General features: G+C 41.7%; 2 protein-coding genes across 3 annotated transcripts in view; both read right to left on the bottom strand.

Moving 5' to 3' along the window:
• The window catches only part of LOC310685893 (CD209 antigen-like protein 2), a gene marked incomplete at its 3' end in the record, with an annotated part of 285,718 nt that extends 269,962 nt beyond the window's left edge, over positions 1-15,756 (bottom strand). Inside the window, exon 1 of one of the 2 annotated variants that reach the window (XM_083458976.1) lies at positions 15,652-15,756. The remainder of the gene's footprint in view (positions 1-15,651) is intronic. The other variant, XM_083458977.1, reaches the window with a different exon arrangement.
• On the bottom strand, positions 2,001-15,182 carry LOC310685939 (CD209 antigen-like protein D). Its single transcript, XM_083459088.1, has 8 exons — positions 15,100-15,182; positions 13,889-14,017; positions 11,330-11,440; positions 9,351-9,449; positions 8,125-8,211; positions 6,942-7,093; positions 5,945-6,054; positions 2,001-2,352 (listed from the first exon to the last, which is right to left on the bottom strand). Exons 2-8 carry the CDS (start codon positions 13,986-13,988, stop codon positions 2,211-2,213), a joined length of 801 nt encoding a protein of 266 aa, XP_083315214.1. The 5' UTR covers positions 13,989-14,017; positions 15,100-15,182; the 3' UTR covers positions 2,001-2,210.
• Positions 15,757-18,557: the final 2,801 nt, after the last annotated feature.

Below are 18,557 nucleotides of genomic sequence, written 5' to 3' on the forward strand. Positions count from 1 at the left end.
GGGGCAATTCTCCTCTTTTCCCAGCTTCCTCTATAGGGTTTAATTCCAAAACACCAAGCCCTTTCCCACCACAGTGTGTATTATTTTTAGCTTTCTCAGTACTTTGTCAAGGTCATCAACTCAGCAGTGGAAGCCTATTTTTCCAACCTAATCCCTCCACCTCTGCCACTTTGCTCACAAATATCTGTTTCTGACAATTATATGTACAAATCTTTGCATCCATTCATGTCAAAATAGTTATAAGATCCAACATAATAATACTGAATAGATTTCAATTGCTAAGAACTTTCCTTTCCACAACCATAAGCGAAAAATTTAAGACAGTGGTGTTGAGGCTCCATGAGAATCCATATAATAAATCAATGTTATTAAATTTATTTTAGACAATGTTACAGTGAGTATTCTGGTCCTCTTCTTTTTCTCTTGATTTTTAGCCAGGAAATGCCTTTTTAGTAAAATAAATACATAATTGTAAATCCGTTAATTTGGACATCTTCAGAGTAGATCCAAAAGTACTTTCCCAGAAGTAAAATAGTTTCCAGAGAGTTAATCTTATCTTTCTTCCAGAAAACAATTATAATATTGTTCTGCAGCACCCCGAGACACCCCAATGCTCCTCTTAGGTTTTTTGGGGGAGGCGCATCACCCTTGGGCTCTTCCCCTCACTCTATGGAGCCAAATCTGATGGAGCCATCAGATTCTCAGTCCGATTGCCATTTTGCGAGGACCTGGAAACCCGCTGAATGAAAAATTTAGCCCTTGAGGGAACTCCCAACGGAATTGAATGTTGTGTTTTCTCAAAGCATCTGCTACGAATATCACTTAAATCTCCTGAGATCAAGGATTTTCTTGATGAAGTTGAAGATTCAAGGGCAGCCCCACCCACATGAGTGCATTACAGTAATACAGCCTTCAGATTATTAACACATGGGCTACAGAGATCAGGTTACTGCTGTCCAGGAATGGTGTCAGTTGGTGAAGGAGACCAAATTGATTTATTGGCCCTCATCCAGTCCACCATTGTATTGAGACACTGGATAGCTCCATTTGCCAGAGCATAGTGCTGATACAGTGGTGCCCCGCAAGACGAATGCCTTGCAAGACGGAAAACTCACTAGACGAAAGGGTTTTCCGTTTTGGAGGTGCTTCGCAAAACGAATTTCCTATGGGCTTGCTTCGCAAGACGAAAATGTCTTGCGAGTTCCTGCAGGGTTTTTTTCCTCCCCCCCTTTTCCCCAAGCCGCTAAGCCGCTTATCAGCTGATCCTAAGCCACTAAGCTGCTTATCAGCTGATCCGCTAAGCCGCTTAACAGCTGATCCGCTAAGCCATTTATCAGCTGATCCGCTAAGCCCGCTAATAGCGCTAAGCCGCTAATGGGCTTGCTTAGCAAGACGAAAAAACCACAAGACAAAGAGACTCGCGGAACAGATTCTTTTCGTCTTGCGAGGCACCACTTTAATGCCAAGCCTGCAAGTTCAAGCCCCATAAGGAACAGTTGCACATTCCTGCTTGGCAGGGGGTTGGACTAGATGATCCTCAGGGTCCCTTTCAACTCTATGATTCTATGATTCTACCACCTGGGATGAAAAATTAAGTCTCCTGCAGCCTATGAACCCACTGATTGCCCTTATTTAGCTTGTAAGATAGTGACCATGGAGATCAGAAGGGACAATGGGGCATCGGACATACAAAGTAAGGAAACAAATATTGGTATGCATGGCAAATACAGTGGTACCTTGGCTTACATACACTTCAGGTTACAGACTCCGCTAACCCAGAAATAGTACCTCGGGTTAAGAACTTTGCTTTAGGATGAGAACAGAAATCGTGCTCCGGCGGCGCGGCAGCAGCAGGAGGCCCCATTAACTAAAGTGGTGATTCAGGTTAAGAACAGTTTCAGGTTAAGAACAGACCTCCAGAACTAATTATGTTCTTAACCCAAGGTACCACTGTACTTAACCCGAGGTACCACTGTAAATGCATTAAACAAAGGCTATGATTGGACGCTTCCATTCTTTATTTTTGTAGCCATCTACGTCTGTGCTTGCAGAATAAGGAGTTTTCAAGGTGACTTTGAGGGCTGATGCCAAAGAGTCCCATAATCTTGATGGCAGAGTGTGGACTGTGCATTAAAACAGTGGGGTGGGTGATCTCTTGTTTTTGTGTAGAGATTATGCGATCCAGTTTCATTCATCTTAAAGGTGTCTTCTTAGAGCCAAACATCATTAGGCACCTTCTTACAAATATACCGTATGTGCTTCCCACAGTGTGATGCTATCCAGCAATTGCTTCCACATTGAAAAGTCAATGCACCACAGTTTCCTGGTCTTGGCTCCCCGGCATTCCAGTACCTAAAAAGAAAAGAAACAGCAGCACTGATCAATCAAGATTGGGTGTCTACCTCCTCACCCGCTCCCTGTGGCTTCTACCATTAAAAAGATGTCCAGCTTTTTCTCTCTTAACATCCATCCATAATTGTGGTGGATTTTTCTCCCCATATTTTAGAATTCTAACCTCAGATCTGCTCTGTACCGTTGTGGGTGTTGGAGAGAGAATTTTGGAAGAGAGATCCATACTCTCTTGTAGGAGAGATAACATAGTAGTGATTGTTGTGAGCATATAAAAACTTTTCACATCCATCACCCACCCGATGCATGAGGATAGCAATGACACTATACAGAAACAAAAATAGCTATGTCCTCAAATGAAATACAAAATATAATCTATAACCACAAATGTATAACCACATATGGATCTTATCAAAATCTTACATGACGGTTCTAACTTTACTCTAATAAATTATCCATAGTTGATAAAGGTATCATCCTAGCCCCACACTTATTGTCACTTCTGCTAAGGCTTTGCATTCTCCAGTGTCCATTGTATATTGAATCAAGTCCCACTACACAGCACGAAGATTCTGTGGTAAGTGTAAATCTGTAACTCCCTTATTTTTAGCTCTCCAGGAATCTATTAAATTGATGTTAATAATAATGGTGTAATAGGTGTTTTTTACTCCCATGAGATGTTTGGGTTGGATCTGCCCTTTGATCAAGTCTAAGATCACATACAACAGTGGTTCCCAATTGGTGGACCACGGACCACCCACCCAGGGGCTCCATGGCACCATCCACATAAGAAAAACTGCCACAGAGATATCAAAATGTTCAAAGGTAGGGTGGCCCATGGTTTGGCTTTTGAAAAACAAGGAGTCTGCAGTACTTAGCTACCATTTCCCCCCGAAAGTAAGACATCCCCCCAAAATAAGAACTACTTCCAGTTTTGCCTCTTGCTGTTATATAAGGCCTCCACCGAACATAAGGCCTCCCCAGAATATAAGGCCCCCAAAGCTACCGTAAGGCGTTTGACTCCTCTGGACCGTAGTGGCGGGTGCAGCTGCGCAGCTCACTGATTGGCCGCAGTGCAGCCGGAGCTGTTCAGGCAGTGCGAGGTCTCTTTAAATCAGAGAGCCCGTGCCGCCACCAGGACAAGCTGCCGCCTGCTGCTCGCTCTGCCCTGACAGAGTCTGGCTGACTCACAATTAGACAATAAGTGTGTACCGTATTCTTCTTCTTGGAAAAATAAGACATCCCCTGAAAATAAGACCTAGAGCATCTTTGGGATCAAAAATTAATATAAGACACTGTCTTATTTTCAGGAAAACAGGGTAATTGGGAACCACTGGCATACAGGGTTTAAGTTCCCAGCTAGTATTATACAACCCCACTGCCCATTTGTAAAGTTTACCCAATACCTATACCCAAAAGGATAAGTGGTTGGTATTGGGTGCAACAATGGAGATGAATGGAATTAGATTTTGATCCAGGAGACCTTGCACAAATAGAAAGTGACCCTCTGTTAATCTATTCTTGGTAATAAATGCCAGACCAGCTCGCTGTTCTACTACCAAGCTGTGGATGAGTGAGATCTTACAATTGGGCAAATCTCCAGGACCGGATGGACTGACGTCTAGATATTATAGATCTTTGAAAGAATGGTTAATACAACCTTTAAAGGAAGTCTGTAATGAAATATTGGAAGGGAAAAGGGCACCAGAGTCGTGGAAGGAATCGTACATTACTCCTATACCGAAAACAGAGACTGAAAAGATGCAGCTTAAGAACTACCGCCCTATATCGCTGCTTAATGTGGATTACAAAATTTTTGCAGATATTTTGGCTAAAAGATTAAAAAAGGTGTTAGTAGAAGGAATCCATAAAGACCAAGCGGGCTTTCTTCCGGGCAGACACTTGTCTGACAATACGAGGAATATAATTAATATTTTAGAAAAATTACAAGTGAAGATTAATACTAAAGCAGTTTTGATATTTGTGGACGCGGAGAAAGCCTTTGACAATATTTCCTGGTGTTTTATGAAGAAGAATTTATTGGGGATGGGGGTTGGTCAAGTCTTTGGAAACGGTATAGGTGCAATTTACTCAGAACAAAAGGCTAAATTAATTGTGAACAATGTAGTGACGGAAGAATTTAAGATTGAGAAAGGAACACGACAAGGGTGCCCAATCTCTCCATTGCTTTTCATTTCGGTCCTGGAGGTTTTGCTAAATATGATTAGAAGGGACCAATTGGTAAAAGGTATACAAGTGGGAGCCAAACAGTACAAATTGAAAGCATTTGCTGATGATTTGCCTTTCTCCTGGGCATGGTCGGCCAATTGGTGCCAAAGAAGGATAGAACTTTTTTTATGTATGCTACAACAGCAGCAAGAATACTTATCGCGAAGAACTGGAAGACACAAGATCTAACCACCAGGGAAGAATGGCAGATGAAGCTGATGGATTACATGGAATTGGCGGAAATGACTGGCAGAATCCGAGACCAGGGAGAAGAGTCGGTGGAAGAAGATTGGAAAAAATTTAAAGTATATTTACAAAAATATAGCAAAATTAATGAATGTTAGAAGGATGCTGGAATGAAGTTATATGGCTTTAGCAGAAATGTTATGAAGAATTAAGTAAAAATGGATTGTTAATGGGCCAAACTGTAAAATTTAAGGTCAGGTTGGGTTAAGGCAAATTATAGGGGGGGGGGGATTGAGTAAGATGGAAAGGATTTGCTGAAATAGCTAAATTGAACTAGAATACAAAAAAGGGAGGTGTGAAGAGGTTGATGAAACAAGTAAATGAAAGGTAAAGATATGGAATATTGGATGTGTGTTTTAGTGTTGTTTTTTGCTGTATTGCTGTATTGGTTTTTTTTCTTTTTATGGTTTTTTATGTATTGTATTGTAATGTATGTTCTGTTAATTTCTCTACTGATGTCCTTTTTTCTTTTTTCTGTAATCTTTAAACTTTTAATAAATATCATTTAAAAAGAGAGAGAGATCTTACTCTGATCTTGTACATCCATCAACACGGTTGAAAAGTGTTGTTAGATACTTAAAGGGAACCATGAACTGTCTTAAACTGCCAGCTGACAGGAGGTTGGACTAGATGACCCTTGGGGTGTCATTCAACTCTAAATTTCTATGTGTCTGTGATTCTATCCAAGAGAGTGACATGAACTACCCTCTCTCATACACATGCCTCATCTGCTATTATTTTAGGTTAGAGATTGCTGGTTATTCAGATTGTTTAGCAGATAACTGTAGAAATATTTTCCTAAAGACAGTGTTGCTCAGCTTTAGGTTCCTGCAACTCCTTTTGAAGCTGAGCTAATCAGAACAAACCATTTAAAAGGATGCCTTCACCCTCTTCTGAATTACCACATTCATTAGGTTAGAGAAGCAGGAAGAGTAGCCTTCCTGCCTCTCCAACCTAGTGAGAAGCAGCAGTCACTCACCTGGACAATGATGTGGAGGAGTACATATGTAGGTCTTTGGTAGTAGAGAAAAGTGCATGCAAAAGTACATTTGGAGAGGGAAAGAATTAATTATGTAAACTGAATCCGCAACCATTAACAAATGTTTCTTCAAAAGCTTACGTGATTGAAGCTGCTATCCCTGACAGCCATGTCCACGTCACTCCATTGTCTTTAAAGAGTCCAATCCAAAACCACCGTTTACGGTCTTTTACTTGCTTATTCACAAATTGCTAGAAGGAGGTGGGGTGGAGAGAAGGAACAAACAGAACATCTTTCTAGACATTGTATTTTCTCTTGGAGACTATAGTCCTTTACAGACATTCAACAGGAATAAAACAAACACATTTCAAAAGGAGTAGATGTCATCATTGAAGGCCCAATTCACACATTTTGGGGAAGCAGTGATCAAAAATATACAATGTATTTCACGTATGGTTGCAGTATCAATGCATTACAATTTTGGCAGTTTTATTTTTGATCCATTTCCTAATGATCCCTTCAATGGAATTTGTGATCTGATATGGATGACATCTAGCAGGACAGTGACCTATGTGGCAAATACTCCAATTTCTGCATCCATGTTTGTTGGTTGGTTTCAAAGACACTGGAATCAGTCTGATTGTGGTATGCTTGATGGCATAATGATGGGGTCTCATACATGTCTATGCCCTGTAGCACCCCAGTAGCCCCTCTGCCAGGGCTAAGGGGCTGGGAGGGGTTTATACCTTGTAAGCCCCTCTAGAGCTATCTCCATGATACTCTCATGCCAGAGGGTGGTGAGGGAAGCCTTCTTTCTGAGCACTCAGTACATCTCAAATAGCAGATTAAGACTCTACAGGCAATCAAGGGGATAGATGCCCCTCAAGTATCTACTCCTCCTCCTTCAAGGCCTCCTTTCTGACTGTCAACTTCAGTTTATTAGAGTTCAGCAGCTCCAAGAAACCTTATTGAGTCCCAGATGGTAGCAGCTGCTCCCTGTCCCACCCAACCCATGGCTTGACTGATGGAGTTGCTGTCTTGGTTGCATACCAAGAACTTCTTAACTGGATAGTGACAGTAGGATCCCTTTGGCTCAAGAAGATCCCCTACCTTTCCTATATTCAGCTTTGATGCTCACCTGTTCTTCCCATGTTTCGAAAGAAATGAGCTTGGCGCCTTCCCTCTCACACTTTTTTTGGGAATCCACCCATGAGTGTTGCTCATGAGAAAAGAAATAGAATGTCCTTTCATATATAACCCAACCATCATTCAAGTTTCCAATAAGGTGGTCTTTGGGTCAAGCCAGATATGGAGAAAGAATAGAAAAAGAAAACAAGAGAGGCAATTTAATGGGATAATCTCAAAGGGTGTCAGAGCAGAGTCTGTTTCCATTGTGTTGGGTGTGTTTCAGTTGGTAAGGTTCAAGAATGCGGACAAGGAGCTTGGATTGGTCAGGACATCTGGAACTATGGGGATGGCCCTGCCTGGATTCCCGCCACTCTTACCAGGGTGACCGGACCAGTCTCCTGCAAGGCTGGATGTTCACTTGATGTTCAGGTCCACTACCGGCCTGTGGACCAAATGCGCTGCCACCTGGCTGATGCCCCAGCTCCAGCCACTGCTACCACACCAGAGCACAGGGACAAGGTGAACGATCAGCCTGGCTCACAGGATGATGCACCTGATGAGAACCCTGTTTTGATTCGAGACATGATATCCAATCACAGGACATTTGAGGATCTGGGCTATTGCCATTGGCCCTTTAACTTTAAGTTATGATTCACAGCTTGGGAGTTTAGAAAGCCAATCACATTGGGAGTGGCAGTGGCCCAGGACTTCAGAAATGCATAAAGCAGTTGCTTTGTCCCTGTTGTCCAGTTCCATTAGTTTAATAAAGGTTCTTGTTGTCAATGGATCTTGCCTCATGTGAACCCACCTAAAATTCATTAGCTATATAAGAAGTGGTTCCAATGAAGGAGAATCCACTTTAGAAACCTGTGCAGATTAATGGAGGACCCTATCCTGACCTAGCTTTGGGGTCTGGGTACAGGTCTTTTAGCTGACCTGTTTTGATTGTCTCTGTTATAGCAAAGAATGGCAAAGTCTTTTCTTTCCTAACCATAGAGGCTAAATCAATTCAAAAGTTCAAGAGAACTGAACTGAATATCTCTGATGTTTCCCTAGGGTGGCTGGATGCAAAGGAGGGCACCAGTCTGCTCTGGCTCTAAGAGTTTTCGGCTAGAGGAGGGGCTTTCAGCTGGTGTAGACTAAGGGCAGGTTCCCAATGCACTACAAGTCTTCAGCATCATAGGGTATCTTACCAATTTCTTTTTGCAGTTCATCATTTCTGTTGGCAAAATACCGCATTTCCTCTGATATGTTTTGAGCTACAGCGAGTATTTGGAAGTCTAAAAGATTTGAAATTGTTCAAGGCAAAAGAGTATCTGAAATAACAATCTGCAAATATTAAGAAACCATTTTCAAGCATTTTAAAACACTTTAGCCTGAAACAAGAAGCAGAGCTTAAGGATCGGGTTCTTATGAATATGAGGGCAGACTTGATTCTCTGTGGCTGAGATCACCAATGAAAGGCCTCAGAAGAATCCTGCAGCTGGATCAGACCAAAGACCCATGCAATCCATGCAGCCAGTGTGGTGCAGTGGTTAAGAGCAGTAGACTTGTAATCTGGGGAACTGAGTTTGCTTCCCCACTCCTCCACATGCAGGTGCTGGGTGACCCTGGGCTAGTCACACTTCTTTGAAGTTTCTCAGCCCCACTCACCTCACAGAGTGTTTGTTGTGGGGGAGGAAGGGAAAGGAGAATGTGAGCCGCTTTGAGACTCCTTCGGGTAGTGATAAAGTGTGATATGAAATCCAAACTCTTCTTCTATCCTATTCTCATATTAAAACTGGCTCGTGAAGTATCTCTAATGTTCCCTTCCTATGTCCTCCTTTTCTGCTGGGAATCACAGGGTCAAAAACCAATTCCCACCTCGAGTCCCACAGTAAAGCTGAATATGCAAAGATTACTTTACAGTTTTCTAATATGCTTTCTGAAATCTAAGAAAATACAGGCACCCAAACTCTTTTCCTGATGAATATTGGGTTGCATTCCACATAGTTCTAAAGAGGGCGTTCTGTAAGCTCAGGAATTTCTCCTTGTGCAGTGCAATCTTCCACCCCTTTCCCTCCAATCTGTTCTGAAGTTTCCCCCACCCCGGAGAGCAGCTTTGGTGATGGCATGCAGGGAGAAGTGGGGGCAAAGTTCCCTTGTGCTAGTGCTAAAATCTTGCAGCAGCACAAACATTGTGAATTACAGTTTGATGGGGAAGGACAGCATTTCTAGTGGGGAGATGTGAGAATCACAACCATCTGCTTTTCTTCCTGCTGAGCAATGAAACAGTGATAAACTCTATTGGGTGTTGAGTTTCATTGAATATAGTATATTTATTGCTCACACAATATGAATCCCAAACTACAGGAATTAAAGCCTGTTTCAATTAAATAGGGTCTAGCAAATGTGAGGATGTGCATAAAAAAATGCTTACCATCCTTGTCTTCATGGATTGAATCAAGCCCAACAACAAAGGTCCGAATCATATCCATTGCCATTTGAACCTCCGCTCTTTTTTTTACTTCCCTTTGATCTAAGAAGGAGGTAGGTAGAAAAGAAATGAAGAAATTGTGTTCTAGCACCCTGGTCTGATGAGCTGGGGGAGGGGATACTTGGTTTCAAACTGCTTTTAATATTGAATTTAAATTGCTGACTTGTAATGCAAATAAACATCAAATCAACAAAAACATGAATATGACTACTATTAATATTTTCTTCTCCCAGCCCTTGATTGTGGCTCCCCTGGTGGTTGTGGGTTGTGATACATAAGTACAACATTCCTTGTTTTCCTAGAGTGGATTTTTGGTCCAGCCAGTTGGAACTTCCTTTTTCCTCCTGGGCTGGGACATACTTCCTTTTGTATGTGACTAGAGGTGGGCATGACCTTACCTGTTCAGGTAACAAAAGCAAAGGGCATGCATCTTCCTTATGTCGTGTGAACTGCAGTAACTGCCAGTCTGCAGTCACTGGGATTAATCCCCCATATGGGGTAGATCCAGATGTATGTACTTTTTAACTACTTTTGTTTTCAGGGATCCATCTGTGAACTGAATGTGTGAGTAAACCACTTTTATATACTTTACACAAGATTGTGGTATGTTTATTCTTTTAAGAGGGATATAAGGGGACTTACCAGGAACCTAATATTAAGAAGCTTAAGCAAGCCCGCAACCAGTTATCTGGTGTGCGTTTAAAAGGGGAATGTAAAACTCTGCTAAGTTATAGAACATGATAGCTCAAGTTAGGAAGGATATTAATAAACAATATATTCTGTCCTGCCTCCCTGAACATTCCTACAGTGGTCTGAAGTCTTGTTTACATTTGGCCTGTTGCTTCTGTCATTAAATGGTTGGCCTTCCTTAGAGAGCTTTAAATTTTTGGGTGTCTAGATCATGGGTAGGCAAACTAAGGCCCAGGGGCTGAATCCGGCCCAATTGCCTTCTAAATCTGGCCTGCAGACAGTCCGGGAATCAGCATGTTTTTACATGAGTAGAATGTGTCCTTTTATTTAAAATGCATCTCTGGGTTATTTGTGGGGCATAGGAATTCGTTCACCCCCCAAAAAATATAGTCCAGCCCCCCACAAGGTCTGAGGGACAGTGGACCAGTCCCCTGCTGAAAAAGTTTGCTGACTCCATTTTAGATGTACATTTCCTCTTTGTCCTACGGACGTGCATTTGCCAGGCTGCCTCATACTCTGCCATATGCTTAAAATATGCAAACTCTTGGATCATTTGATTTCCTCCCCCCAAGATTTGCTTACTTTGGAGTGCCCTTTAAAAATGAATTAGCTAAGCAAGTAGGTCATGTGTTCATCTATCTAGTGCTATTTTTCTAGAAAAACAGGCACAGGAACTCACCATGAATTTCTCCCTTGTTCTCTTAAAATGGCAACGGCGCCCACCTGAGAGGGGCCAGAACAGAGTCCTGATGAATTCTGGCTGAAAAAGGCCCTGCATATATCTAGATATTTAGGTAAGCTCTGGACTCACCCACTTTGGCCATGGCCTTATCCTCTGCAGCCTGTTTTCCCCAAGCACTTTCCTTCAGGGGAATGGAGCCCTAGCAGAGGGCAGGGTGGCGAGGATCAGGAATGGGGGGTCTTCCAAAGCAAATGAGGATTAGTTGGGGAAGGAGCAGAGAATGGCAACTGGGAAAGGGAATTGCCCAGGGTGTTCCAGGGACTTGTGTTAGCCTGTGGTTCTGTTCCAAGCGCTGGAACTCACTTATTCAGGGAGAATAAAACAGTGCCATTGCTCTCACTGGGTGACAGCTGTAACTCAACCCCTGAAATCAAGGAGGGGTGAAATGGGTAAATTGAAGGTGGATCCTGCCATCTCTTTTTGGAAATGCTATTGGAATTGAAGCAAAGCCCGCAACAGTAGTATCAATGTACGCCAATTGTGTACTTACATAAGAGGAAAATCAGCAGTGTCAACACAGTAAGGGCGATAATCACAGATACGATAATATATTCACCCATGGGAGAATTCATGAGGGCTACAAAGTCCTGAAAAACAGATGCTTGAAGAAAGAAAATTCTGCTTTAGCCATCAGTAGCCAACATATCATTGCCTCCGCAGAAAAAATGATTTTCATACACTGTGGTAGCCATCAGCCAGAGACACTCAGTGGTTCAGGGGGTGGGTCCTTGGGAAGCTAAGGAGATGGAGAAAGCAAGGCGAGATGCCTTGCTACTTGAGGAAACTTCTCTATCTTTTTTCTTTTTAAAAAAGTTTTAATCTATACTTTTCAAGTTTATAAATTTCATTAGTTTTTACAATCATTTTAACATTTCAAAGTTTGACTTCCCCCTCTTTCTGTGGTTCCTTAGAATTATTTTTTAATATATTCTGCATATCCCAATTCATTTAACTTACTCATTTAATTATCTATTTTAAATATATACTCTTATGAAACTGTGCATTATTATAATAATCCTCCTACTGTTTTTATCTGTTTTCAACAGATTCAATAAACCATTTCGATTCCTCTATAAAAAGTTTGTTGTCTCGATTTCTTATCCTTCCTGTAAGTTTCACCATTTCTGCATATTCCATAAGTTTTTTTAGCCATTTTCCCTTTGCTGGGACTTCTGCTTCTTTCCTGGAAGGACAGATCGTGAAGCTGAGGCTCCAGTACTTTGGCCACCTCATGAGAAGAGAAGACTCCCTGGAAAAGACCCTGATGTTGGGAAAGCTGGAGGGCACAAGGAGAAGGGGGTGACAGAGGACGAGATGGTTGGACAGTGTTCTCGAAGATACCAGCATGAGTGTGACCAAACTGTGGGAGGCAGTGGAAGACAGGAGTGCCTGGCATGCTCTGGTCCATGGGGTCACGAAGAGTCGGACACGACTAAACGACTAAACGACTAAACAACAACAACAACAACAACAACAACAACAACAACTGCTTCTTTCCACTTTGGGGCAAGTAGCATTCTTCCTGCTGTAGTAGCATACAAAAATAAATTTCCGTACAATTTAGGTAGCTCTGTCCCTATAATTCCCAAAAGAAAAGCTTCTGGTGAAGCATTGCCACCTCACCCCACCCCAGTCACTATTCTCCCCTTCCACCTCTTACCCCCTTTTCTTCCTAATGCAACACTAATGTCTTAACGAAAGAAAGAAAAGTTTCCGGGGGGTTTTTTTACAAAAGTTATTTTGAACATCCATTGCAATTTATTGTATATCATTTCCCAGTAAGCGTTAACCTTGTTAGATACCAACGATATATCATTCCTTTAATATCTTGATTGCATATTATTCTTTGCTTTCCTTCAGGCTTTTTTTGAGAAGGTGCTTTGCCTTATCCCCATTCTTCAATTCTCACAGCAATCAGGCTGCTCAGAGCAAGCAGTCTCTGTCATCCTCCATTATCCGTATCCAGCAGGAAGTGCTGGATGAGATTTTCTGATGACTAGCAAATAAAAATGCTAGCAGAATTAAAGTAAATTCAGCAGTATATAATTAAGTTGGGAGAAAGTGAGAAATAATTTATATGGAGTAAGTTATACTTAAATGGAGTAACTTATGTGGAGTAATTAGAATTTGCAGTAGCAGGAGGATAATAATTAGAAGGAACCATGGAAGGGGGGAAAGGGTGTTTATGAATAAATTTATTTGGCTGTTTTCTTTTTGTAAATGTGGAAATCTGTAAAAGTGTGGCATTGGACAGGAAGGAGCAGGCAGAGCAAAGAAGGCGATATTCACCCTCGCTTGTTCCAGCCCCATCCGGCTCCCAGGATACCAGGCAGAGGCTGGAAGGAGTGAAGGCAAAGATCTCCCTCACTACTCCCAGGCCCCTCTTGACTCCTGGGATGGAGTTTGGGAGGAGAGAAGGTGAAGATCCCCTCGCTTGTCCCAACGCCCTCCTGGCTCCTTGTCTCCCAGGCAGGGGTGGGGGCACACTTAGGGTGCCCAGTGATGGTTGGGGATGTTAGCCCCTCAATATTGCAGGGCCCGAGATCCTTGCCTCAACATATTTACATAGCTGAAGCCCCTTGCACCTCCTATACCCAACGCCCTGGACAAGATACTCCCTCTGTACACATAATTCCACAAACAGAAGCTTTACTGGGCTGGCCATGGGCTCTGTTTTGATGCTGCTGAAGGGGCAGCAGGCTAACTGAGGAGGTGCAGTGCGGCTTGTGTGATCTACACATCTCTACCCACCCCAGCACTTGCTACCTGAGGCAACTGCCTCATTCTGCCTAATGGTAGAGCCATTCTGGACTGCACACAGTAAAGGAACACAACAGCCAGCAGCAAAGAGTGGGCTGAATCCTGGGGTTTCTATGGGGCTTAGTGGATCTCTGGCACCCAAGTGGCTGCGTAGGCTTCTCTCCACACTCTTCCCTGGCACAACATGTCTGGTTCCACTTTCTACCTGTCTCCCCATCAACTTCCCTTTCCCGTGCATTCCTCTACTTTAAGAGACACCTCATCCCATATGACTGTGCTGTATACAGACCTCCAGTTCCTTTTTGTTCTGCTCCCGCTGGAGCTACAGCCTTTGCGGGTGCTGCAGCCTTTGCAGGCTTTGCAGGCTTTGCGGGCGCTGGCTTCCCCATCCTCTCAGTCTTGTCTGTGAAACAACAAGCTAGAATGAGACAACAACAAATGGAGAATAAGGCTATGAGCACATTAGGTATAGAGCGGCAACTCTCAGTATTAGACAAACCAAGATAAAGATGTTGTTGAGTCCAATATAAGTGAAACGTCTTTCTTTTTCTGGCTAAATCTCAGTTTTAAACCAAAAGAGATGTTCCATATGGATTCCAAGGCATTTTAAAAAATTGTTTTAGGTAATATAGCACATTCTCATTTTGCATCCTATCCCTCTCCCTTAACTCCTGGACATCTAGTTTACAGGACTCCAGTAAGATGTTCACCATTTAATAGATAGTGTGGGCCCTATGAGGTCTTCAGATGTGCCTGGGTGTCAACTGTTGGGATACTGCCAGGGAGACAAAGTCCATCATGGCCCCCAAGCCGGCTGCCGGACGATCCATTGATCTCCCGTAGATACAGTATCAGCAATTAGCGACACGAGCTTCCAGAGCTCATGCACACTCTATCAGCAGATAATGCACAGCAAAAGTCGCACTCAGGAGAGCATTATTTTCAAGTTTTATTCAGCGTTGATCAGAACAAAAAAACATGACTGCCTGTTTCAGTGTCTCCAGACACACAGAGAGAGAAACGAAAGCAACAGAAAACATAAACATCCTGTGAACAGGAAATGCGCAGACTCTGTGACTCACAAAGCCTGCTCCCTTTTAAGGTGGAACGGAAATATCCTAACACATTAGGTATAGAGCGGCAATTCTCAGTATTAGACAAACCAACATAAAGATGTTGTTGAGTCCAATATAACTGAAACGTCTTTCTTTTTCTTTTTCTGGCTAAATCTCAGTTTTAAACCAAAAGAGATGTTCCATATGGATTCCAAGGCATTTTTAAAAATTGTTTTAGGTAATATAGCACATTCTCATTTTGCATCCTATCCCTCTCCCTTAACTCCTGGACATCTAGCTTACAGAACTCCAGTAAGATGTTCACTATTTAATAGATAGTGTGGGACCTATGAGGTCTTCAGATGTTCCTGGGTGTCAACTCCCTCCATCACAGGGCCACATCTTCCCCACCTTGGAAGGTATATTCATTTAATTATATAACCACCTCCTGATCATCAGAAAAGATGGAGTACTAGATCCAGTCTCAGTTGGAGAAATCCAATTGACTTTGGAGACCATGTGTTGGTCCTGGAAAAGAAGTAGGGGAAGCTGTTTTCCAGGCTCTCCAAGTGTGCCATTTTTTTTATTTTATTTTTTGCAAAGTCCCAGCCTAACATCTGATGCCGTGGCTTAAAGAAAGAAGAGGACTGTTGTCTAATCCCGTTTCAAAGCAATCTCAACTAGCAGCCCTTGATATGCTAGTAAATTGGTTTTCCCAAAGAATTGTATTTTCTGGATCATGATCTGGATCAGGATTTTCAACCTGGAACCATGAGTCAGAGCAGGGCACCTGTACACAGCCCTAGAATATACCACCAGTCACTTTCATTGGGTGACCTGAATTCTAGTATTTAAAAGAGAAAAACCATCTGTAGTTTATAAGAGCTCCCTATCATTTTCCCTCTTGGTGACCTTTTGGCCCTGGAATGAGTCCCTGCAAATATCATAGCTTGTAAGGAAAGTGTTCCACCCATCAGACCTCTTTCTGTTTGGATACCTTGGTGTTGTCATGGAACAATCTTTTCTCTAATTTCTTCTTAAGGTTGTTTCATCCTCCCACTGGCTAAGAACCACCTCCCTTGTGATGTCAGGCATTCCAAAACTCCTCCCATTTAGGCTATACCATTTCCTGATTGGCTGCTCATCATATCCAATCAGCATGCCACATAAAGCATAAGCCCAGGAAAATGTTTATTTCAGATCTGTTATACTATATTTATATATTTTCAAAAGTTACTGCAATTTTATTTTTGAACGATTACAAACATATATTTTATTCAGTTTCTAAGAGCTGCAGTTTTGCATGCGCAGCTTTCAAAGTTCTCAGAGATTTGGGCTGTTTCTGTCCTTTGGTATATCAGCTCAAGGTTTTTAATTTCTGCAGTGAGAATCTTAGTCTTCTATTCATGCATTTGTCACACCTATGCAGTGCCCTCTTCATTGCGCCCCACAATATAAGGGTGCCTATGTCTGGCAAGTCATTTTTCTTTAAAGTAAAGGTTCAAAGATTTCGTTAACCATTCTTTAGAGACTGCACCAGTGAGATGACCAGTGTTAAAGTACCAGTTCCAGGTGCTGGGGGGGGGGGAGTGTTTGAAAATTTAAGTTATGGAGACTGGTGAATGATCAGAGACCATTATAGACCCAATTTCTGCACCCACCACCTGCCCTTTAGTATTAATATTAGGTCTATACGGCCTCGGTCCTGTATACCTGAAGGAGCGTCTCCACCCCCATCGTTCAGCCCGGACACGGAGATCCAGCGCTGAGAGCCTTCTGGCGGTTCCCTCATTGCGAGAAGTGAGGTTACAGGGAACCAGACAGAGGGCCTTCTCGGTAGTGGCGCCCTCCCTGTGGAACACCCTCCCATCAGATGTCAAAGAGATAAACAACTACCTGACATTCAAAAGACATCCTAAGGCAGCTCTGTTCAGGGAAGTTTTTAATATGTAACACTGTATTGTTTTTAACGCTTGATTGGGAGCTGCCCAGAGTGGCTGGGGAAACTCAGCCAGATGGGCAGGGTATAAATTATTATTATTATTATTATTATTATTATTATTATTATTATTATTATTATTTCTATGCATTACATTGATTTACGGAAGAAACATGAGAATTCCGTGCCTTCTGGATGCAGTGCCTACCAAGTGTCCACCAGGTTCCATTCAGTTAATATTTCTGCCAAGTGTGGGTTGAAGATTTTGTTCACAGATCGGTGCCCACTTTGTCCATTGTTTCATCGCTGCTGCAATTGAATCTCTCCTTTAAAATGGTCTAATTCTGTTAGCGTCTTTCAGAGAAAGTCCTGTGCTGAACCTTGTCATGTTAACTTTGCCATCTCAGTGAATTCCAATAATTTTATTACCCATTCCTCCACAGTAAGTAGGGTTCTATATTTTAATCTTTCTGCATGCAACAATCTCGGTGCTGCAACCATATATTGGAATAATCTTCCAAAATCCTTTCCCAATTGGATATCCAGTAACCCTAAAAGAATAGGTTCTGGGTTCAATAGGATATTAACTTTTAAATTCTGCTGTGTCAATGTATGTAATTGTATGCAAATTTTTTTGGCCTTTTTACATGTCCGACAAGCATAATAAAATGTCCTTTCATGTTCTTCACACTTCCAGCAAACATTTGAAATACCCTTATACATTCCATTTACAGGTTCTCAAGAGTTAAGTACCAACAATACATCATTTTATAAAAGTTCTCTTTAATTTCATAACAGAATATGAATTTTAACCCTTTTGTCCACATATGTTCCACCTGTATATTATAACCATTTTTGCCCATTTAATCATGCTTTCTTTAACTTCTTCTGTTTCAAATTTCAACAAAAGTTTATACATTTCCACAATAACATGTTCATCATCTGCGCACAACTGAATTTCAAAGTCCATTCGCCTTGCTCTTTACCGAAAGTCTTTTAATCCTATTTAAACCTTGATGTTCATTGTATATAAGAAAACCACTGAAAATTTCAACTTTCCACTATTAGTTGTTCTCTTGTTTTAATTTTATAGGCTCCTTGATGCAATTAATGATTATTGATATGTTGTCCATTTCTCTTTGCCCGTCATCTCTTTTCTGGAGAAAGTTTCTTGTGATGAAATCCATAAAGGTGTCTTTTAGCACAACCTAGGTTTATATTTATTCCAAATTTTTAATATGACACGTTTAATAAAGTGATCTCTACTGACAATTTGAAATCCAGTTGGTTCTCCAACAAGGCCTTTTGATATTCTGTCCTTAGGTTCTGTATTAACATCTTCATTTTCTGATGATTAACCTTAAAACCTGCTAGCATGCCAAATTCATTTAGCTTATCCACAGAGTCTCCGCTCACTGTAATGGGTTTTCCAGAACTATCATCAGATCATCAGCAAAGAAAGGACTGTAACTTGTAATTTTCTTTTAAAATCTTTATCCCCCTAATTCTCTCACCTTGGCGAATATCTCTAAGCAAAGCTTCCAAAACCAAAATGAAAAATCATGGAGACAATGGACAACCTTGTCTTAACCCTTCTGTATCTCAGAGTTTAGCCAGTTGTTCATTAACAATTATTTGAGCTGACTGTGATTAATAAATTGATCCTGCCCATTTAATAAAATTATCTTCAAAGTTCATTTTTTGCAAAACTCTAATCAGAAATACGCAATTCACTTTGCTGAAAGCTTTTTCTGCATCCCAAAAAATCCACACAGCTTGCTTTGTTAAGAAAACATTCTTAAAGAAACAGAAAAAAGTTCCTGGAAGCTTTAAAGAGGGTTCCAGAATTTTTCTTTAGTGTGGTACTCTAGGCTTGATTAGTGTCAGCTGGAGGTGCAAATAAAGGGAGGAAGTTGAAGGCTGCAATTTCTGCATGACAAAAGCACACACACACACATGCTGTC

The sequence above is a fragment of the Podarcis liolepis genome (genome assembly GCF_965112155.1).
Source record: "Podarcis liolepis genome assembly, chromosome: 9".
NCBI classification, from domain to species: Eukaryota; Metazoa; Chordata; class Lepidosauria; order Squamata; family Lacertidae; genus Podarcis; species Podarcis liolepis.